Source organism: Bradysia coprophila, chromosome X (assembly GCF_014529535.1).
Source record: "Bradysia coprophila strain Holo2 chromosome X, BU_Bcop_v1, whole genome shotgun sequence".
Taxonomy (NCBI): Eukaryota; Metazoa; Arthropoda; class Insecta; order Diptera; family Sciaridae; genus Bradysia; species Bradysia coprophila.
This window is the reverse complement of record NC_050737.1, coordinates 5882883-5906868: the sequence shown is the minus strand read 5'-3', so window position 1 is coordinate 5906868 and position 23986 is coordinate 5882883. Positions and strand designations below refer to the sequence as shown.

General features: G+C 35.1%; 1 protein-coding gene across 4 annotated transcripts in view; it reads right to left on the bottom strand.

Annotated features, from left to right (window-relative positions):
- Positions 1 to 628: 628 nt before the first annotated feature.
- LOC119085529 overlaps positions 629 to 23986 on the bottom strand; it is a 43314-nt gene continuing 19956 nt past the window's right edge. Inside the window, exons 2-18 of one of the 4 annotated variants that reach the window (XM_037195948.1) lie at positions 17661 to 17796; positions 13872 to 14250; positions 13670 to 13808; positions 11706 to 11862; positions 10207 to 10335; positions 9557 to 10087; positions 9410 to 9495; positions 9047 to 9344; positions 8597 to 8809; positions 7350 to 7520; positions 7128 to 7280; positions 6536 to 6814; positions 6242 to 6467; positions 1566 to 1641; positions 1341 to 1490; positions 881 to 1253; positions 629 to 807 (exon numbers count right to left, since the gene is read on the bottom strand). In XM_037195948.1, the coding sequence (XP_037051843.1) occupies positions 747 to 807; positions 881 to 1253; positions 1341 to 1490; positions 1566 to 1641; positions 6242 to 6467; positions 6536 to 6814; positions 7128 to 7280; positions 7350 to 7520; positions 8597 to 8809; positions 9047 to 9344; positions 9410 to 9495; positions 9557 to 10087; positions 10207 to 10335; positions 11706 to 11862; positions 13670 to 13808; positions 13872 to 14250; positions 17661 to 17796 (3557 nt within the window). In that variant the 3' untranslated portion in view covers positions 629 to 746. The remainder of the gene's footprint in view (positions 808 to 880; positions 1254 to 1340; positions 1491 to 1565; positions 1642 to 6241; positions 6468 to 6535; positions 6815 to 7127; positions 7281 to 7349; positions 7521 to 8596; positions 8810 to 9046; positions 9345 to 9409; positions 9496 to 9556; positions 10088 to 10206; positions 10336 to 11705; positions 11863 to 13669; positions 13809 to 13871; positions 14251 to 17660; positions 17797 to 23986) is intronic. The other 3 variants (XM_037195962.1, XM_037195953.1, XM_037195965.1) reach the window with 3 other exon arrangements.

Sequence of the window (23986 nt, the reverse complement as noted above, 5' to 3'; positions counted from 1 at the left end):
AAGAAGTTTGCTTCCTGCGAAAAAGATACGTTATATCCTTTGAATGTCTTTTGTGGCATTAAACTTTCGCATAGAACGTTTGGTGGTTTTTATGCAAAGAGGATGTACCTAGCACAAGTCAGAAAGTTGTAAACTTGTTCTGATCCGGCGAAAGTGTTCTGTTTTGTCTAATTTTAAATATTGAACCTGCGTCCATATCCATCCCGGAGATGAAATTCAACACTTGGAGGTCTAGAAATATTTCGGAAACAAATAGTTTTGTGAAGAAACAGAGATGCGTAATGCAATTGCTGGAAGACATTTCCTAGTCAGAGGTCTATGTGAACTAATTAGAGGGTCGCTCACAGAGAAAGGTTTCATAATCCAATCATGTAATCGACAGCTTATTGTGAAGATCACAGGGACTATTTTTGGGAAACGTTTTCTCAGATTTTCTTGAATTTTCCTTAATTTTCTCAAAAGTATTTTTGTGAAAATTTGGAAAATCTAGGAAAACGTTTTCTCAAAAATAGTTACTCGATCTCCTTCTTTGGATCCAGGTTCAATTTCCGTTAAACCGTTCCGGTTTCATTCCATTAAGCAATTTCATTCAATTATTTCACGAGGAAAATGGATTGGCATTTTTCGATTTTTTTCCTTAAAAAATGTTTTATTCTTAACAGCATCACAATTTCTTTTAAAAAATGACTTTTAGAAAAAATAAATTTAATACTAAGATCTGACCAGAGAGATGGCTGGATAGCAAATTATTCTCTTGACGTGACCGCCTTCTGTAAGTATTCGTAAGCAGTCCGAGTCGCTTCAATTCTATAAACGAAAAATAAAAACGAATTCTTTAAATATCGCAACCGATTTCCCGACCTTCATAAATAATGTTCACCTTATTGACATCAATGGCCTTAATGCATTTTTGATATTATCATAAACGGCAGGATTAATGACTTCTTGTACTTTTAAAATGCTGTTCGACGCATCGATTTTCGTAAATAATCTGGACGGTCTACTTGGCAGATCTTTTTGTATGCAGAAATCTTCCAAGTGTCGTTCCCTAATATAAACAAACGGTCGAATTACACGCAGATCACCGTCTCGGTTGAAGCAATGGGCTTGTGTAGCATAGACGCGACCTTTATTCAACACGGATACCAAAAATTCGTCGGCCAATTTATCCAACGTGTTGCCCATTGCTATGACATTGTAATTATTCTGTCGTGCAATTGTATACAGTTTCGATCGGAGACTTTCAATTGGACCTTTGGAAGATGACAAAATTTTGTTTCGTTTTATTTGAAATACATAACATTCGTCCCGTAACGATCCGTTCAATCGGTTCAACTTACTAATTTGGTCCACGAAAAATTTAACATCCAAATCTCGTAAATATAACATAAGTGCCCGTGGATCAACGCCAGATGTACCGATGGATACGGCGCCAATATCAATATGCAATCCTCGGGCCCGAGAAAATTGTCGTACCGCATGTAGCATGCCTATGGACAGAGAAAATAATATTTGGCATGTTACGCATTCGATATATAATTCCTGTTGCGCGCATATATACGTACATAGTGACGAACTACTACCGGAAAGACAAACTAAAATCTTGTCGCCATCTTTTATCATATCGAATTCGTCGATCGCCTGGAATTGAAACATAGTTTTCCTTTTGTAAATAAAAGTTTCTTTTACGTGCAATCAATTTCTGTGCTTGTGTGTTGTCGTCGTCGTGGCCACAAAGTCATATTATTTACAACATTGAATGCATCAGTCACCGGTCTGTTTAGTTGTTTGAACGTCTCAACTGTAGTATTCCTTATCTGCGGACACATAACAACAAACCCAATAATGGGTCTTCCAATAGAAGAGATAGATTCTGAGAATTCACACAGAGACATCGAAATCGACTGTTATGACAAGAGAGAAGGAAATATGAATCAGTCCGTAGCCTAACGTATTTAGCTCCTGGATTTGAAATGGATGAGTTCAAAAAATTCTTCAAGTGGGCACTAAGTTCGCTTCATCATGTTTTACGATGAACTTGAGATGGTCTAAAAGAAGTAACAGATTCATTACATGATGTGGAATGTGAATATATCCCCTTCAACCGTCTGTAAGACTGTTATAGAACGAATCTCCTTTTTTAACTCCAGTTTAAATTTCCATTATGGTGGAAGGTTTGTCTTTGTTGAAAATTTATGTTAAACACTTGTAAGCATGTCTCTTACTCTAACGCGGGTCAGCAGGATTTGTAGTTTCACTGCAGTGTATTTCAAGAAGGAAAAGGTAATTTTGTCGAAGACATTATATGGGTCACTCAAGGTAAATATTTAACTTTTTAAGACGAGAATGTATCTTAACCAGAAATGCAAATATTCATGTTCCACAGCAACATTCCTATCAATTTCATCTGTTCGAATCACTGTTCTTCATACAGTTGAAGGAGAACTAGCCGTAGATAATACAAATATTTAACAATATTATACAACCAAAGTGGAAAGGTGCAGCTGGAAAACCTTAGTTTTACAGAAACTGTTCAATGAAATGGAACAATCCTTTACGTGTTACGACCGTGTAAATCGTGCTTCGCTCGTCATTTGAAATATTGCACCGACGACAACGCGAGCAACGACGACTTTCTGAAGGAACAGCGAGTTCCTGAAGAAGCGGTTAGTAGTCGCCGATTCTTCAAGAACTCACATTTTTTCAGGAAATCGCTGTTTATTAACATTCCTCATACGAAATGTTACGAAGGCTAGAAGAAATGACGACTTCTTGAAGAAAGGGTGAGTTCGTGAAGAATTATCGACTATTCACCTCTTTTTCAGGACTATTCACCTCTTTTTCTTTAGAAAGTCGTCGTTTCTTTTGTTGTCGATTTGTCCATGCAATACATGAAATATGCATTTACATTGTCTAATCACGTCCATTATGTTCGTAGTTCGAAATATTTATTTTGAAACGTGGATATACCGCCCTCAACTTCGTGTCGGGCTATAACGTCAAAATAAAAATTTGGAACCATGAACGTAATGTACTATTGCAGTCACTGTTGTCAATCGTTAAGTTTTCATTTAACGAAATTCTAGTCGGATTTGTTCGGTGAGTCATTCTAATCACATTACGTAGTGCTTCAGTAAATGTTCAAGGTACGAGACTAAATATATCGTTCCATTGTCTTAAGTTTAAGGATTGTGGAGATTGGAAAGTTCTTTTATGGAAAATGTAAGCTTCGTCTATGGTTTTCCTCGAGCTTTTATGTCACAAAGCATTTTATTAAAATTCTTAAAAAATAAGGCGCATGCAGTAGGTGTAGTAGCAGTACTGGTGTACTTCTGTAGAAAAGTTTTTTTTTTAGTTTTTAATCACTGAAACCAAACCATTTGTGTTGTGTTTGTGTTTTTTTATATTTTTCTTTTAAATTATTCATTTGAAAATTGAAATCGTTTACAAACAACTTGATCATGTTTTACTAAAATATTATTAATTTACAATAAAGACCGGGAGAATACATTCCCATTTTATTGTTTACTGTCCGAATTAAAAATTTGAATCAACGTTTTCTCGAATTTTTTTTTTATTATTCCTTTGATGACGAAGCCAAAACGTAAAACATTTGATTAAAATTTGCACTTAATACTCACTTATATGTCTACAACAAAATCTTTCATTTTTCCAAACAAGGAAGTATAGGTAAACTATGACATTCTATTAGAGATTAGAAGAAAAAATTTGGACATTCCGGAAAATCCTTACCTCGAAATCGCCACTTACATTTCATGCTTTCTCTAAAGGATATCTCCACTTTCTAAATATATTTCTTGAGTCCTTGTCGCACTGTCTGTGCTGTAGTCCCATCCACTGACGATTTAATTGAAGGGTATCGATGCTTGGTTTGTGAGGAACTCACTCAATACTCAACGATCGCTTGAAACAACTTGTGGCAAGATTGAGTTGGACGTTTTGGCATATTTTTATTCGGAAGTGTACACGAAGAGCGTAAAATAGTTCAATGAACTTCGCGGTGATATTGATTTTTTTCTTGTGTATCTCATTCCTTGATTGAATGTCGGAAAGCGAAATTTAAAATTTAAAAACGATTCGGCAAATCGAGACGATTAACACTGATTTTCATTAATTTGACTTAGTTTATCGGTATAAAGATTAAGCTTAAATAGAAAATTTGCTTAAATTTTAAATCGGCTCACTTTTCGTTAGCCACAAATTTTGTTTGATTTTGACGTTTTTCTTTACTTTTTCAACGAATTCAGTCTTCCAATTGTGTGGTAATTGTGTTTTTGTTAGTTTTGTGTTGGTTTGTGTTCAATGTTTTGTGCGGTTTTCTGGAGACAATAAAAAATATTTACAAACTTTGGGACGGTCGGTAACGAAAGAAAGCTACGATAATTTGGACGGCAGCGCATCGTGATCAATTTTTTGGAAATTAAAAAAAAATTCGGTAGATTTTCGACGCTACTTTTACCATACGGTATGAGTGTCAGTTACAATCAAAAGTCGGTCTTTTCCATCTGTCAAAAGTGACGTTTTAAACGTCAAACGAAAATAAATTTGCGAAATGGTCGCAAAATGTTTCATTTTTCCTTAATTCAACTAACGAAATAGAAATGAGGAAAAATTAAAAAAAAATTGGGACCATGCCGTTTTTTTTTAAATTTTCGTTTGACGTTTAAAACATCATTTTGACAGATGGAAAAGGCCAACTTTGATTCCAACAGACACGAGATGTAAAATTACGCGAAATTCCTTTTTTGAAAATTAATTTCCAGTGAGAAAATTCTTACAGTAAACGTCAGTGAAATTTAGACATGAATTTTCTTCACATGTTTTTCAGCTGGTCAACTCATACAAACAATACTGTTCATACACCACGCCCGTATGTGTAACAATTTCATCCGTATAAAGACGTATAAGAACTTTTGTTTGTATTAGTGGAACAGCTGAAAAGCAGAAAAAGCCAATTCACTTCTAAATTTCACTGCCGTCGACTGTATATTCGCTGACAGAGACTCTGGCTGAAAAATTCTGTTTTCTGTCAAATTGATGCTTTAGCGCTACCCATCAGCACTTAATTCACTTGGGGTCAATTTTATTTTCTCACTGATCTAACTGACTATACAGTTAAAGTCAACGTAATTCCGAGGGCCTTCAATAGAATGAACTGACAAATTAAAATGAAAAATCATATATTTAAATGTGTGTGTGACAGCTTCATGTACAGACAGTAAAAGGGACTCTTAATGTCAAAAGTAAAGGGACTCAAAATGTCAAAAGCAAAGCAAAGTTGACGTTTTCGTTTTGGTGATGTGTGTGATATAATTTTTCAATGAATTTCGAGTCATAATTCCTCTAGGTAGTGTACCTCTATGCGTAATTCATATCGTCGTTTACTACAGCTGTTTTATCAGGTGGTCCAATCATACAAATACTACGCTGCTTATGCGTGTTAATATGGTTTTATCACTACATTTGTGTGTCTGATTTTACACGTATTAAGTGCAAGCGGTGTGTATGTATGAGTAGATCAGCTGGTAAAACAGCTGTAATAAACTCAGACAATTGATCGAATTAGGTTGACTGTAACTGTAACCGATATAATTTCGAAATTAAATTAAATCAAGTGAATGCAAGCCACAACAATATTGAACTGTATCAGCAAAGTGTTCCGATTCTTTTATTGTTCTGGATCGTGAAAAGTAGATGGGATACGACGAGAATATTCTTCTCCGAGAAGATTATTAAAATCAAAATAATAATAAACAAAAATGGCCAAGCCTCGACCGTCACTTTCAAGTTCATATCGCAATGTGTAATTTTTGTGTAAATATTAATAAAAACTAAATTGTTTATGTACATAATTGTAAGTTTAAAAATTGATCAGATAAAACCAACACCCCATGACACCAGGAACGCAATAGCAAATTTTCTTTCTCGCTTTGAAAGTCAAAAATTATTTCTTTTTTCAACGAGAAAAAAAGCTGAACGAAAGCATTCAGCGAGAACAACAATTCCATTGCGTTCCCTTCGTCATGGGTCTGTCTCTATATCAACTACAATTTTTGTGTTTTGTTAATAATTAAGATTATTTCAAGAAGAAAAAAAAACTTTCTAAAATAATTCGTTATAAACCAAAAAAAAAAAAAACAAAAGAACAAAAAATACAGTCACCATCTACAGAATAGTGTTATTTAAAGTTAAAAAAAGACAATTAAGTATGTTTTGTAACCTCAGCTGTCTGCTTCCACACTGTATTCGGTAGGTACTGCCATTTGTTGCATTCATCTTTATCCGAATCGGTCGAATCATTTTTCGTATATTTGCTTGACGCCCGCGACGCATGATCATTATGGTTCCTAACGCATTTGCATTTCGTTTGCGACGAACAACACGAATCCGGTTCGATGCCGTCAACGCTTTCCGATACCACTGACTGTCTGGATAGTGTACGTACTCTGCAAGATGACAACAAAAATCAAATCAATTTCGATCGAACGGAGAATTTCGCATCGAAAAAGAAAACCTTTCGTTCGAAGCTCCCTCAACAATTGTCCGCAGACGGGTGTCATCCTGATCGTGGAAGTACATATTTATACCCGAATCTTGTGACGTTGTTCCATTGGGATCGGTTAGTTTTGATATGGCACCGGTGTACGGACAAGTTGGTGTCGAACTTTCCGGATTCGGGGCTGAATTGAATTTCTGTGTGCTTGGGTTTGGAAATGATTCGGAACGCTGTTTGGTGCATTCGGGTGGTGATACGACTTGGGCAGATGTGTCACTGAAGCGGTGAGTTATTTTGCTAGATTATAGAGTGAAGAAAGAACAATTTTAGCGTAAAAAGCACATCTATTGCTGTTCAGTGTTCATACTGTCTATTAGAGAAGAAAATAAAAATTATAAAACGGCAACAAAGCCTGACACGATTTGTGTCGTATAGAAAATATTTGGTATCACATTTCATTAGACAGTAGCAATAGAATGGTACTCTAGCTATCTCACATCATTTGACAGTGTGAGAAAAAAATTGTTTCTTTGCTTGGTAGGCAGTTTCGTTTTCTCTGTCAGATCAACACTCTTAGAAGACAAAACCGTCATAAACAGCGCAAACCTACCGTTGTGACTGTAGATCATGTTCTGTCTCGTTCATCACATTGACGATCTCCCGAATTTCAGATGTAACTTGGCTGGTTATTCCCTTAGAAAATTCTTTCAAATATTCTGCCACATCTGATGCTGACACAGAATCATTGCGAAGCTCATCAGCGCTAAACAGATAAAGTTTACATAATCGTCTTAATGTTGGCAAGTCGAATAATTCCGTGATTATTTCTCACCTGGACAGATTAGTTAAAGATGACAAATTGTAAATGCTTAAATCCGTATTGTCCGCATTGCTGTCGAGCACATCTTCTACCTTTGAAATAACTCCACGAATTTCGGATTTTATTTCGGATGCTAGTTCAGTTGTAACTTCTTTCACATAAGCCTCTAAGTCTTCGTTGTCACTATAACAAACAATTTTTCGTATTTACTTTGTGGCTCAACGTTTATTGATGCTGTATGCGACACCGAAGTGCGAATGAGGTTTTGCTCATATTCATTGTCATCGAAGTTGTTGATGCTTTGAATATATTAAAGACAGGTCAAGCAACAAAAAGCTTTGGGATACAACAACAGGATACAACGTAACATTCAGGAGTGTTTTTAGGAATGGTTGTTGTTTGTTTAGCAGTGTGAAACCAATCTTTTAGAAGAAATATGTAAGAATGCAAAAAGATGGATAACTAAGTCAGGACATTCTGATTTCGCTTTACACATTGCACATTCGACTTGATGTGCAACTGCCGATCTTTGAAAAGCTACCGCATCTTGTTTAAGCTATTGTCTTTCTGTATCTTGTATATTTTAGAGAGGTTATGGTCCGAGAGGGATATGTAAGCAATGGACCTTTAAAAAGTTCGTGGCCTTGAGTTCGAAATATTCCACATTTTCGTGGAATAAACGTGAGAATTTCATCACATTCGTTACACACAGTCAGACCCGGACTGGCTACATTATGCGATTGGGTCTGTTTTACATGCAGCGCGGGCCGGTAAAAATAGTTTTAGCTATCGCTTGCGAGATCGCCCGATAGAACATCAGGTAGCTAAAAGTAAACTTTGTGATCATTTTGCATAAACTGACACTTGCGTAGCAATCTGTTTAAGGCTTTACGTTCTACGCCTCTCGCAGAGTAGAACCAATTGGAATCTTTTTCACAAAATTCACCAATATTTTACTAAGAGACAGTCAGAGATTCTGATGACGACGAGCCCTTTATGCAATCTTATCGGTTAATCCTAAGCGAATAAGAAGTGTATTTCCAGATGCTACAGGAAATAAAAGGATTCGGTTAAAAAAAAATTTCCCATAAAACCATGTAGTGTTAATGATACATACGTGGAAGTATTAAATCTTCTCCCATCTAAACTACAATATCAATCAATCAACCAATCAGTTAGTTAATAGCATAACGAATTAATTAAATGAGAATCAACTAAACCAACTAGTATGTTAAATGGACATCCACGTCATGCCTTACCTTCCAATTTGCTGTAGCGAAGGTTGGGTGGTTGGAGAGTTTAGACCGGATGAATCGTCCACCTCTTCGTCGATTTCCGTTTGACTACTACATGAACATAACCTTTGCCTCGGCGGCCGCTGTGACGACCGTTGCGGAAATGTTAGTCCCAAATTCATTCGAATTTGTGGACTTAATGAACTAATACCAGCATTGGATGACCAACTATGACATCTAGTTTTGTTAATGATTTTTTTTGTGTTCGATTTTTTGTTTTTGGTTAAATTTTTAATTTTCTTTGTCTATTGGTAATGGCTTTGTACAACTGAGAATTTCCGAATCAACACCAACACACGATGCTGTGATGTGATGTGATGGATTTGGTTAGTTGTTGGCATTTAAGATGCCAAACGCACAAATGAGATTCTAAGATTTTAACGATCACACAACCAACAAAAAATGGATATTTACCTGTTGCGATTTGACACACTTCCGTCGGGTGTAGTTACGCCCGATGACATTTGATTGAGATTGGCCAATGTGGTCACCTCACCACCTAGTGAAAATTTCACAACCGGCGGTGAACTGCATCCCTTCCTTTCACTGATTGGACTCTGTCTGCTCGGGCTAGGCGATGACTGTTGTCTTGTTATTATCGGTATGGAAATCGGTGATGTGGGAAGACTCCTACTTTTAAATCGCTTCACGTCCAACGCTGATAGACTGTTGTGTCGGTGGGTCAGGTAAAAAAGTGCCGTTGGTACAAATGCTGGAAAATCCATTCAAATGGAACAGTTTATTGACACTACTCATTTGCATACTTGCGTTACGAACCTTTATTCGGATCAAACGGCACTTGATGCTTAATGTTTTGTGAATGTCCGAGAAGTAATTCATGAGCCTCTCCTGGAAGCATGTACCTAAAAGATATTCATTTTCGTTATCACCATGTGCTGTGCTTCGACGAAACTCTACAATTACCATCGAAGAGTCTCAGCATGATCGTAATTTAATCGAAGAACCACTTTTGCTGTTGCTGACTTTTGGGCCACTTTCCTCGCCCGACTGAATAGATTTCGGGCGGTCTGCAGGCAATCGGAATAGTTCTGCGGAAATAGACCCGGTCCCGAAATACGGCGATCGTTAAACATCATCCTACCATCCGTATAACGTATAGCACCCAACCACTTTCGTTCTTTGGCTAGCGAATTTGAATGATGCCTCCACTCACCAGTTTCCGGCACAACTTCGTATTGTGGCAAAAGTTTCCATGCCTCTGTGGCTACCATTTTCAGTGACTCCAAAATGAAACCGACTTCGGTTTCCGTCATGAAAAATGGTAATGTGATTTGTGTGTAGCCCGGTTTGATCGATTGCAAATTCAATGATTCGTCCGTAACCAGCCGATCGTATTCAACGATCAGTTTGTTATTGATTCCCATTGCTTCAACGATAGAATTTTGGGCCGTAGCTTGTATGCCAAATACGTCATTTAACACGGCAACTACAAATCTTTTTAAATTAAAAATTGAATGGCATTGTTAATTGGTAATATCCATCATTTGTATGGTCGGTCATGCTACCATTCATTCAAATGTATTTCAATTTCGTTTTTTTTAAATAAACTTTACCTATGATGTAAGTATGTGCTACGTGGATGTCTTACTAAAAAGCATAATGTTGGAATTCTTTTGGCTGTCGTTCCTAATGGTCCGAGTAAAATTATTTCTGGAATTGTTCGGATATGTGATAACATTTGCCTGCAATATAACCAAACGGAAAATTTAACGTTTTTTTTTTCGGTTCTCCTTCAATTCGAGGAAAATCGTATACAATGTGAACATTTTTGTTAAATTCGAATGGCAATGGTCTGTTTTTGTATTTAAATTTTCGTGTTCATTTTTCACGAAACAACCGCGGAAAATTTTCCCAGCACACGTTTTTGTTGGTAGATTTTTACTCGTACGCTGAAACTTTCATAATGTTTTTGTTGACTTCGTCCGTGCAACATGTGCGTCGTTTTATAGTATAAGAGAGCTACTCTATTATGACAATGCGGAGGCAATTTACATGTTTAATAAATTATTGATTCGTTTCCATACAGTGGAAAATTTCTACCAGACGTTTCACTGTAAAACTCTTTTAAGTGTAGCACATCGAATGTTGGCTACTCATTCTCAGTTGATGAAAAATGGTTGTGGTGAGTCATTCCGTTGTAAGTGGACATGGACAATCGTATACGGTGACGGTGTACAAATATTTACGAAAATCACTTGACAACACAGCAGATCGTTGTGACCTTAGCACAGTACTAACCAGAACATAGTGCGATACGTATATCCTTTGGGTAATACCTAGTGCTAACCGTTTGCATATTTCGGGAGGCAAACGTCAGATGATTGCGTGTGTGTCAATTTTATAGCCGTCGTACTTGCGACCAGAACCTGAAACCTTAGGTCGAAAAGACACGAGCAATTTTTGTGTTGCTGGGATCGACCATTACGCTGACTTTTCCATTGTAATCCCATTTGTAGCATCCGTTAAACCATGGAATAAAGCACGGCATAATTTCAATATGAATTTCAATAAATAAAACCAAAAGGAGCGCAGTATTGGCCAGTGAGTTTGCAATCACTTTCTACATTAATTAACCTACCAAATTAAGAAAGAATCATGAACCGTTCGTTTCTCTCGCTTTATATGTAGCTGATTCTGGGGTTGAGAGCAGGGTAAAAAGGTCAGATGCGAGCGAGTAAAAGAGAAGACAAAAGGGGGCTCACAACTATCTTTTTTATCTTAGGTCGATTTACGTTCACTCCAAGCTCATGGCCCAGCTGACTGATAAGTTTTTTTCCTGATGGGTATTGTCAGATCTTTAATTTTTGGTTTAAAAGGAATTAAAGAATGTTTTGGCCTTCAATATGTCACAAAGTTCTATGGGTCTTTCCTGTATGTCTAATAGATTTTTTGAAGGTTTCCGAAAGCTTTGAAACCATCTAAAAAATCTATGAATCAACCGCATCTCATCCAGACTCATCCGACGGATTTTGCTCATCTTTAACTTGAAAAGTGATGTTCAGCGAAGAAAAGATTTTTGAAAATCGCTGAGGATACGCTTTATTATACTCACTTGCATAATTTTTCGTGACGATTCATAATGGTTTGTATGCCGACAGATTCTTTCAGTTGAACGACAAGTCCAGCTCGCACAGCACCGACAGCACCAACGGTATCGTAAATCATTTGACTATTATCAGACAGCAACGATTTTTTTATGATTAAAACACCTGTAAGATGGATAAAGGAAAAATGAGAAAATAAACGAAGGAACAGGAACAGGATTTTTATTTTTCAGCTGTTAAGATTTCATTTTATATATTTCATAATATTTGGAACAAATTTAAGGAGCAGGGTCTTAAAAGTTTAACAGAAGAGGGCATAGATGAAAAGTTAATTCTGTCTTCCATCATCATACAATTTTCGCTGTGTAGACGTCATTTTCAGATTTTGTAAATAATTCACTGCCTTTGCTTACCCGTAATAAAGGCAAAGGTCAACACTGTAAAAATAGGCAACGCATAGTGGGAGCGCCAGTTAATAATGCACGCTAAACACATATCCGCGTTTTTGCTATTATGAGTGGTGGTCACATCTTATAAATGTACTGTTCGTGTCCGATTTTACGACAACAAGCAATTAGACAAGTAATTTATTTGTAACAAGTTTGAGCAATTATCGGAGAGTATAATTAGTAAAAACCTGATTTCGCTGTTCATTAATATAAAATGTTGTCTGCGTTTACATAGCATTTATAGAGACGAAATAAATCTATTGTCTGAATGCAAATCAGCTTCAATGTAAACTAAGTGACGGTCATGTCAATTTTTATGAGATAAAAAAAACCGTGGAAAAGACAACAGAATGCATAACAGATTGCACTTATCGCATCCAAATTTTTATTTTTATTTTATCATAGATTGATTTGATTCCATTTACTGTATACTCGACATTTGATTGTTAAGCAGAGTGAAAGTAAGACATTTTTGAGTCAATTACCAATTCCTTAAATGACCGATTGACCTGGTGGTTATTTGTTATCTAATACGACGACAAAATAAGCAATGAACTCTGTTTCCACCCAAAGTTATGACTTGAGAACCATAATTATCATAGAATAATTGTTATCTTTGAACCGTGAAATTGGTAATTTCACTTTAAATATCTCCGTGAAATGTTATTTTTAGACTTTTGAGTTATCACTGGAACTGCAGCTCATGAATCATTGAGCCCATATGATACGCACATCAAAACGGAAGAATTTAAAACCCTCTTCCCACTGAGTGCATACGTCACTAAGTGTGCGATAGAAGATCATGCCCCACACTTTTTCTAGAACATCTGAATTTTCTCAGAAGAAGAAAGTTTAATTTCAGTGTTTTGCCAAATGGTTATTATTCACACAATAAATAAATAAATTCTGCTGTTGGTGTGAAGGTACAAGATAGGGGTCCTTGGCATTCATTCCATGGAGTTCGATAAATTTTGCCATTGTCTAACAGTCAACGATTTCTGATATAAATTTGCACAAGTTTCTTATCGAATAGAAAAGGTATGCCGGCAAGGCTTATCACCATTTATCTTGTACATTTGAGAGAAATTATTGAAATTAAAAAAAAATGCTTACGTGAACATTGATATCTTTACTAGAGTTTATTATGTGTACAGTATACACCGTACACTATATTTGTATAATGGCTAAATATTCAAGACAGCAGACACACCTTATCAACACAAAATGGCAAACAAAATGTATAAATTTTCTTCTAAAAATAGTCACTTTGGCAATCATTAGATAATGACTGTTATTGTATGATAACAACGACAACAAGTAAACTGTAATAGAATAATTAAAGCAGCGCTGAAGTGTATTTACCTCATTCATTGAGACAAGGGGTAATGTTTATGAGTTCGATCACAATTTCGCGTTATCTTTTTTAACAATTTCGTGAGATGTGTTAAAATGAAGCTACTGACTGTCATCATTGGGAATCTTATCAAAACGAAAATCTAAAATAAATCAAAACGTGCACTTACCTGGGGCTTGAACTCCGCCAATGAATTTGTTTGCCGAGAAAAATACAATATCTTTAGCCGCACCGGGTAACGATGGGTTTGTGTCGATTTTACTGCTTGGTCCGGTAGAGCTGTAGTCCCATATTGAAATAGCTGAATACTGTATTGAGATGATCATAAATTACATAAAGAATTAACACATTGTAAGTGCTTTTAAGGTCACCTGGTGTAACAAAATTGTTGTTGCCACATCGTCCGAAAATATACCCGTCAAGCGTGATGATCCCGAAAATAGACCCATCAACTTTCGTCCACTTTCGTAAAAATTTGCCAATTTCTGCTCTAAATCAACCAGATCCAAGAAACCGTCTCGCGTTTTGCTCACTTTTTCGATTTGTACACCAACGTCCAACCATGGTCGGATATTTTTTTCCGGTTCACATGTGCTAACGAATAGTATGGGCGTTGGTACGTTTGAATCTCTCAATGCCAGCAGTGTGGTGAGCCTTTCGATTGGGCTGGTGTAGGCCGATTCGCAAAATGTCAATTCATCATCATCTGATGCATTTACAGCGGTTCTTATTATTTCTTTAGCTTCGTTGCTAAGATAATTAATAGAAAAATTGTTGAATTGGTCAATATGTGCATATCAAAGTGTTTGTTATAAAAACGTTTTTTTTTTTGCGATGGAACAATGAAAACCGATTATTTAATGCATTTATTTGCCATATAGTCATGTTCAAATGATTCAGTCGTGTAATAGCTAATAAAAGCTTTTTTTTCTTTAAGTGAGACGGTGAATAACTTTGAATTTATTGATTGCTTTTCACTTTGAGGTGACTTTAATATGTTAAAAATAACCTTAAAGTCTTAATGATACGTATTGGCGTAAGTAATGTTTTGTCAATTTCGTCAATTTTAACTTGAATAACTTATCGACTCAATATCAATATTGTTTACATTTGGAAAGAATTGCTATACGATCCAACTGGACGGTACGGTCACCAATTAACGGAGATAGTGCGATCTACCAACTTCGTTGAACTTCAGTAAAGAACGGGGAATTCGAAATTTTCAGCTCGCGGGAAATTTTGGCCTGCCAAAGGCTTGCGGTAAGAAAGTTAACTTTTCCACCATCCAGTGGTTCACTGATAAAAAAGATTTTGGCGGTGTACTTCGGATATGTATGATATACTTCTGTTATGCATAGTATGCGTCGGGTATGTATGGCAAACCTGTCGTATGTAAGTTTACGTACGATATGTGTGCCATACATCTCACGCCTGTAGTCGACGTAGGACATGTGTAAAATTTTGGTCTGTGTAACTTCATCGCAAAATTACCTCATACGCCCAACACGTTTGAGAAAAGCACACGTTTAGGATGTTTGTATACGCATGGTAAGTATGATGTCAAAAGATCGTACTTGTTGTGCGTTAACATTCGTACACAGTGCATTTTATATTAATAGCAACTATGTCAAGTCCTTTACGTACATGAGATGAATGTATCTGTATCAGGATTTTAGGATTCACTTAAAAACAGAAATATTAAATTCAGTCATTTAAATTTCAAAACGTTTTATTCCCTGAGTTCCAATCTCATACTGTTGAAATATCGAAATATTACGCAAAAAGAAGAAGAAGGAATTACGATTACGATTCTCGATATTAGGTCATTGTCATATACCATAGTTCTAATTAGAATAAAAAAAAATATTTTCAAAGTTTCATATGTGTGTCATGTAAGTAAACGTATAGCATGTATTAGTACATTACTATGCAAGGGAAGTAAAGTGATATCTCGTATCCAGATGAGAAAAAGTATCCGAGGGCGGTAGCCCGAGGTACTTTTATTCATCATGATACGAGATATCACTTTATTTCCCGTGTGTAGTATAACGTTTTACTATGCGAGTGATGTAAAAGCTATTGCCTATACATGTAATAGCCTTATTACATGCACCAGCATAGTAAAAGTACTTTGTGTGCAAACGTGCTCTACGTTTACCTACTTCTACCAACGCTTCACAATACAACTATCAATGTAGTATGTCTTAATTGCAACATTAGTTGAAGCGCCGCTTTGAGATCAAGAGGTCCCCAGTTCAAACCCAGCACCAAACATGGAGAAAATTTTTATCTAAGAAAAAGTTACGATATAAATGAATAAAAACACGAAAAATTAAAAAAATTAAAATTAAAAAGACCGAAATTTGACGAAATAATGTACATCAAAATTTCATTTTATTTCGGATACCAGAGCAAACGTACTGGACGTTTACTGACGCAGTGCACGTGTACTAAACGTTCCCGAAGTTCGATCCAAAAATAGCTGTCTGCCAGCCAATTTACACGTCCACTACGTACAGTACACGTCCAGCGCGTTAACTTTTCTATCAGTGTTCGTTGTTCTGAAAATATAGGACTTTCTAACGCACCATTTGTAATATGTGGTAACTGTGGTAATGGTAGTCACTCATGTACCACGTATTTCGAATAAAATGAATTTGATAATTTATATCGCACAACACAAGTGGAAGTAGACATATTTCCACTGAACAACGTCTTGAACAACGGAGTAACGGTTCTCGGAAATACGAGCTGGAAAGTTTACCTAACATCATCGGAGTGGAAGAGGATAAAATGATGAAAAATGTTGGAAAACCTTATGAATTTGAATAATTTCGCGTTGTCATTGGTGTCAATTGTCTCCATCGCCCCATATACACGGTGCCAGTGACTCTGTTAGTGTTCAAGTAAGTAAAAAAAGTACAATATCCACCTTGAAGAGTAGGAGAAAACAAACCCTGGACATTTTGCAAACCCCAACTTCAAAACTACGAACGGGGAGAAAAAGGGCTAATCAAACTTTAATTGAAACACAATTCAATATGACGCTTACATAGACGACTTAGATGTTTACGACTACTCTCTTATCAAACTAGTGTAAAAGACACAGTTTCTAAAAACCAACTCAATCATTGATTTACTACGCTTTTCGTCAATTATATAAGTAATTTAAATCTTCTAATTCAACAACCAATTGTTCCTAAAATCTCAAGCTTCAAGTTTAATGATCGTCCTCAACGATGGAAAAAAACTTCAAATCAATCTAGTAAATGTATTTTAATCCTCTATTTACTAGAGTTCAGTTAACTAAAAATCAGATATAATTCGGCTGAAATTAATGTAAAATAATTGACTAATCAGACGTCCGATTCACTACAACAAAAATTGAATTAAAAGAGAAGAACAAAATATTGTGAGTGAAAAAAAGAGGAAAAACATTGAAAACATTTCGAAATATAAGTTCGTTTTATACGTCTATTATAGAACCGACATACCACATTCTAACTTTTCTAATTGAAGATTATCACAACACAACGACGAAACATCATAGTTAGTTGTATGAATGTTCATTTAGAATAACTTTGTTGCTACAAATATTTTGGCGCCTCTCTCTGCAACTCGGACATTATAAAAATTCTATGCTAATAATCGTGTGTCTAATGAGAAAATCTGTTTGTCTTGTACAATGTTACAAGTATAATGAGTATATTGACATTGAAGCGGCGTTTGTAGAGGGTGTTAAAATTATTTATTTCTTTGGTTTCGGTGTTTCAAATTTTCAAATTTAGTGACGTTGGGAAGAAAGAATTATTACTGGTCCATGGAACTGAGGAAGCTTCTCTAAGCAACGAGTACCGACCAATAATAATAAATGGAATCGATACTGTCACAATAGAGTCGACGTCAATTTTTTGAGTAACGAGTACCGCCCGGTAATAACTGATCAAAGACCTAGACTCTACGATGGCATTGGTTAGCTTCGTTACGGTAATAAATCAACACCGGATACTTCATTGCTGTGCTGAATGAAGTTTAAAAAGCGCCGAATTTTTAGTAAGACTGGTTGATTGCACAAAACTTTGACCATCACGTAAACGGCTCTTTAAAGTTCAGAGATTACATTCCATTGTGAAAAAGATATCATAAAAAACTCAACTTACTAATACAAATTCGACTGTAATCCTGTAACTGATGATGTGCAATTGATATCTCCATAGGCAGGTAGGACCTCCTTATTAACATAATCTTCTAAAAACTGTAACGATCTGCCCGATGTCGAGTAATCTGCATAAACAACTGCAAAGAAAATGAAAGAGAAAATAGTTAGTCAGAGAAGGTAAGTTTAAAGAAAGAACGACAAAAGGTTAAATTTCTAAATCTGCATTTGCATATCAATGTAGCACTTATAATATCCACACAACACAAACACAACAGCAAAGACTGTTCAAGGTTACACAATTTAAAATTTTGAATTGAATTCCTTTCATTAGATTTAATTGATTGTGATCGGTTTGTATATACACAGTGCACTTGTACGATATATACTTTATGTTATATATTGGATAAATCACTACGTTGCGGTGTTATACCAGAAAAATTCCATAATTTGCGAGATAAATGATAGAGTTCATTTCTGTTAAAAGTGATTTCCGTAATAATTTCAATATTGCTTGTCGGTCATTAATAAATAGAAACGTGAAACAGAACACGAAAAATAATCTTTAAATATTTAAGTGAGACATTTATGAGTAAATTTGCCAAATTTTAAAACTTACTGGACGAACATTTATCTCAAATATTTTTTTTCTTTCTAAATTTAATCATTCCTCTTGCTTTACCATTGACTGTTTTTGCAAGTCATATTTAAATTAAGGAAAAATTGAACCAGAACGAGGACAAACAAGAACATGAGTTTTAGCTCTAATGATGCTTGTGGTGAATTTTTTGATTTTTTTAAAATAAGTTTTCTTTGACAAAGTTTCTTTACGATACCTCCGCGAGATAATAATTATTGTAATAAGACGTTACACCTTCGCTATATCTGCCATCTGTTATCGACAACAAAAACAACAACAAAATAACGATAAGCTTTGGATTGTGTCCTGTTTAATAGCAGAACGTAAATAAAATGTTGAAACGAATGAAGAAACAGATTTTGCATCAAATACTAGATTTCTGATACTCAGTCAATAATCGCAGAAGAAAACATATATTAAAATTCTTAGCTTATTTATTGTGAAAAGTGTTGTTTTAGAAACGAAATAAACTTATTGCTCTCGCTACGCTCGCCTTACACAAGACTTTCATCAGAAAGAATTTCAAACTTTTTCTTCCTTAGTTATAGTTATACACTTACAGGATGGCTAGGACAGAGAAACCATGGCACACATTTCATATTAAACTCAATAAAGCTAAAATCCTTTCAGTCGACATTGTGGCCGACTTATTACTAAACTATTTATTCAATATGTTGTGGACACGATTTGTCAAGGTAATTAAGTGCAGCATAACTAGCAGCGCAGAGAACACAAAAAATTATGCACTTGTTGGGCCTCGCATGTTGCACCTGCCTCAAGTTCTTTTGCTATCCATGACACATGACCCAGATAGCACTACCTCAACATCAGAAAAAGATTCGAAACTTTGAACGTTTTCTATTAAGTTATGAGAATATTGTGATGGTGTTCTTGGTTAATGAGTATCAAATAAACAATGAATTCGACAATTTGAACACTGATACTTATAATGATCTGCACATTGCAGAAGGCCGTCGTGTTATACGATTTTAGCTGAATTTTACACAGCGTGAAAAAGTCTTATGAAGTTTCACAATTTGCATTACTGGTGGAATTCAACTCGTGTTAAAACAAACCCTTAATCAACACTGAAGAAAGAATATTTGGGATGACAATTCATGGCGTAAGCACCTACATGGCATGATATTCAATTGAAAGTATTTAATATTTAAAAGCAAACTGAACAATCAGCTTTTCTCAAAGTATATTTCAAGTGGCAATCTTTTTTTTTTAATTCGCAATCTTGCGAGCTTATGTAATTTATTTATTTTATTTTCGTTTAGTCGGTCAATAACACAAAATAAGAATGGAAGAAGAATTGAATTGATGTGTAAAATAATTCGCAAATGATTGAGCGAAAACATTTCAGCAGATTACGTATTGGTTAGGAGATTTTTATTTTGATGAGGGAGGCGTTTTCAGCTCGAGCCGAAGTCAATCTCTGGCAGTGAGTAGTTTATTTAATTCGTGAAGAGCCCAGGAAACGAATAATAACGCTACTGTCGTAGAGACGAGAAATTAGTTTCCGGGAAGTGCAGTTGCAGTGCAGTTGTTCTTTTTGTCGATTAGGGAGGCTAAGTATGTATTTTTTCGTCTTGATAATAAACAGCGGCTGTAATGCAGTATTAAAGTTGTATGTTCCACGCAATTTATAAAGACAGAGAAATTAAAAAAGGAAACCGATGAGACACTCTTAACTCTTAAGCAATCTTGGACATCGTTTCTTAATTACTGAAAAATATAAATTGAATTAAGTTTAATGACTAGCTCAATTTTTACAAACAGTCAATAGTCTCAAAAAGGCCTGCAGTACAGTCGCCCTGTGAACTGAGTATACATTTGCCACGGTTCGGAACCCTACAGTTCGAATTAAATTTTACAAAATAAAAAAGTTGTCAGACTTGTTCAAAGTAGTTTTTTTTTGCAATTTAATGTGTGTTAGCAAGGCTGTTATGTTTGATTCAACTCAACAGTCTAAACATTATCGTTTACATGGGTATTATGTAAGTCATTTTAAGCTCTGTTTTGACTCTTTTGAAGTGAAGAGAAACGTTTTTAGCATTATACGATTTTATGCAGTTCAACTCTGTTCTATAATTGCTATTTAAAATAAAAAATCAGTCCTGCTTCAAATGACTAATCCAATAAAAATAATTTTCTGGATGTATTTTGTAGAACATTAAATTGAAATTTCGTCGAGATCGTCTGTACCATCAGCCAACTATAACATTTTGTTTATGTCGATGCTGAAACTTAGTACATTCCGCATTTGTTTTCGTTAGAAAGCCGTTAAAATTTTCGAAATAAAAATCGGCAATTTGTAAATTATTTAATAAACTGGCGTTAAAAAACAAACGTTCCATTAATCGCTCCCCATTAAATAATTTATTGTTTCGCTTTTTGTTTACACATTTTTTTATGTTCCGTTTGCTTTCCTTTTCGACACACAAATTCTGTTTATTTTTAAAATTACCCACCATGATAATATAACTTGAATGAAGTGTGAAATCGTTAAAGTGGTCGAATGGATGATTTATTATAATTATTAACTGATTATCGTCTCTAATGTCTCTATTATTCAATTGTGACAAATTGATACATCCATCAAACCAGCTAATAAACCATTAAACATGTTCGCAAACATAATGTATATTCATTCCGATTCATCAATATTATATAGAATACGAATCAATGCAAATAAAATTACTTTCAACGTTTAAATTGCAAAGCATTAGCAGGTATAGAAAGAGATAGACAGAGAGCTTTAAACTACCTCTATGTAATCTATTATGAACGTGTACAAATCAAATCAGCAACGTCTAACAACAGTTTTGAGAGAAAAAAAATATTGCTTCGTGTTCTTGTAAATATCTGAAACGAACATTAGATGTAGGTAAAAGGCCGCCAACTTGTCTGGCAAAATAAGCATGCAAGGTAATTTAAATCGGTTTTAATAAAATAATTGCTCAAGAAATCGCCAAAGTCGTTAACATCGCTTAATGGACTGTTTAATTAAACTGTCCCGTATAAATACAATTTATAAAGAAACATTTTCAATTTACTTATATTTTGTGGTACACACGAGACTTGGTTGTTGCTTTTTTCTGCTTTTCCGTTTCTCCTAACGAAATAGTTTTTTTTTTTTCGTTTGTGAGTGCATTGTGTACGGTTTGTTTGACTGTAACATACCAATATTTGAATAGTTGATTAACTTGATCGTGACAATAAGCGCAAATCATTTTTGCAGCACTTTGACCTTTCACTTTATAGTGCAGCCCGTACACTGAAGACTGGGACTCAGAGAATGAATGAATACTTTCCTCAAATCTTTCGGTAGATTACAACAATCTGTTTCGAGGCTGATCTCGATTTTCCTTTTTTATGAAATGACGATATGTTACGTCAGGTTTCAATTCTTTCTAAGCGCCAATGGCTTAGTCTCAGCGCCATACATCCATGATCACACTGTTCTTACGCGTTTTTTTTCTTAGCCTAAGACCAAACGCCACATAAAATACCGAATGGGTAACTTCGTTTCTACCAACAGCGACCTTAGCCATCGCGTACGTACGAGTACGCAACCTTCTCGCCAATATTTTGCCTTTGTAAGTCGCTGTTACTCGCATGCATTACGAAAACTAGACACATTTTATTCGTGCACACACACGCTTAAGAACTTCCTAATCTCAGTTAATCTTTTACAATATCAATTTAACAATTTGTTTATTGAGAAACCAGATATATTGTAAGTATGACTGACGCCATTGAAGTTGTAATAAAAAAATATTTTATTTGATTTCATCCTCCATATCCTCATTATCGTTAACGTTTCTTGTGCAATCATTAAAGCGTTAATCTGGTAGGTATTAAGGCATACAGTTGTTAGTGAAATTGCATTATGCAGGTTTCGTTTGAGAAAATATTATTGGAGATGTTAATGCGATGATGAGAAGAAATTGTGGTTACAGAATGACAATTTCAATTTTTACATGGTGTGTGACCGTTTAGGCGAATTTAATGTGCAACGATATGCTGCATCTCATTTGCAGTTAAAGAAATTGTTTATTTTATCTGCGGTATAGGTAAGAATAAAATTGCATCCGGTTACGAACAATTTCGATTTATGAAGAAAAAGTCGAGATCTTCAAAATGCTGTTAATAAATGGAATGGGTTTAACAAAGGACACGCACGAACAGCTCGTATACTAAACATTTACAAAACACACTTTTCTGAATCAGTTTTCGTTTCTTTTCTTTGTTATATGGGTTAGTTCGGTTAGTTTATGTTCAGGTTTTAGTGGAGAAATAAAAGATTTTGAATGTTGAAGCTTCGAAAAGTCTCTATATTCTCGTTATTGATGCACAGGCAATACAACGGATAGAGTCTCATTGTTAGAACTATAGTCTAATGAAACGAAAACATTTTGATAAAGTTTTAAGTGCCCATTCCACTTAAAAAAAGTACGCCGTGAGAGAGCCGTTAGAGCGCCGTGAGAGAGCAAACTGTCAAATAAACAAAGAAAAATTGAAAAAATTCAATTTTGTCTCTCACACGGAGTACTTTTTTTGGTAAGAGGAAACTAAGCATTAGGACAGAAAAGGCTAATAAGGGGTGGAGAGATTGACATTAATTCTTCACTCAAACAAAAATGTTGGACTTTTAAAGTAGAAGGTCAAACTTTTTGAAGTTTGGTTAATTTTTATCTGTGTTAAAAGATGAGAATGAAGATAAGTGCTTTAACACAACACAACACAACACTAGTTATTATAACTTGCCTTGGCGTACTTGTCAAAGTATTTGCTTCTCTTTCAACGTGGTACGTTGAGAGCGAGAGGACAGAAGACCAGTTTATTTTAACTTGCCTTGGGGTACTTGTCAAAATATCTTCTTCTCTTTCATCATAACACTCTACAACGCGCATGTGTGTGCCATGAAACTCGTATAATCAGTGCGATTATTTGAGCGGACATCTGAAACATTCTTCAAATCCATATTTTACCAAGAAGCTATGATAGCTTATTATTGTGACAATGTACAAAAATGTTGTCTTCTACCGTGTCTTCTACAATTGCACAAAAATGAACCATCATGACCTCCATGGTAAAAAAAAATGATTTGAAGAATGTCTCGCACAAAAATATGTCACTAAGTTCTATGGGTATTTTCATTCAATGGTTTTTCAGGCAAAAAAAAAACTTTAAAAACAAAACTTTATCGTTCATTTAATAGAAATATATAAAAAATCGTTGATACTGACAATCAAGGCCTAAACTTTCACTGATAAGACTTCCGTAAATATCAAATTCGTATTACGCTGACCAAAACGAACGAATTTAATCATGATATCGTATCGTGTTATCAATCTTCGTCAAAGCGAATTAAATTCGCAACATTTTCTAAGTAAATAAACTCGTTACACAACAACAAAATTTTGGCGTACGGAAATATTGTTTTAAGAGTGAAACATGTGTACGGCATATTTTTAATTATAAACCAGTCGAAATTAAATAGTCTAAATATATAATTTTTTGAACATAAATCATGTTATAGAGAGAGTAGTAACACTCAAGTAACTTCCAATATACACAACTTTATGCGTATAGCACACGCATAGTAATTTCTGATGTCAGTTTATGATCTATATATATGTTAAGCTAATGCTGGAAGTTCAAAGAACTATGGCTATTTT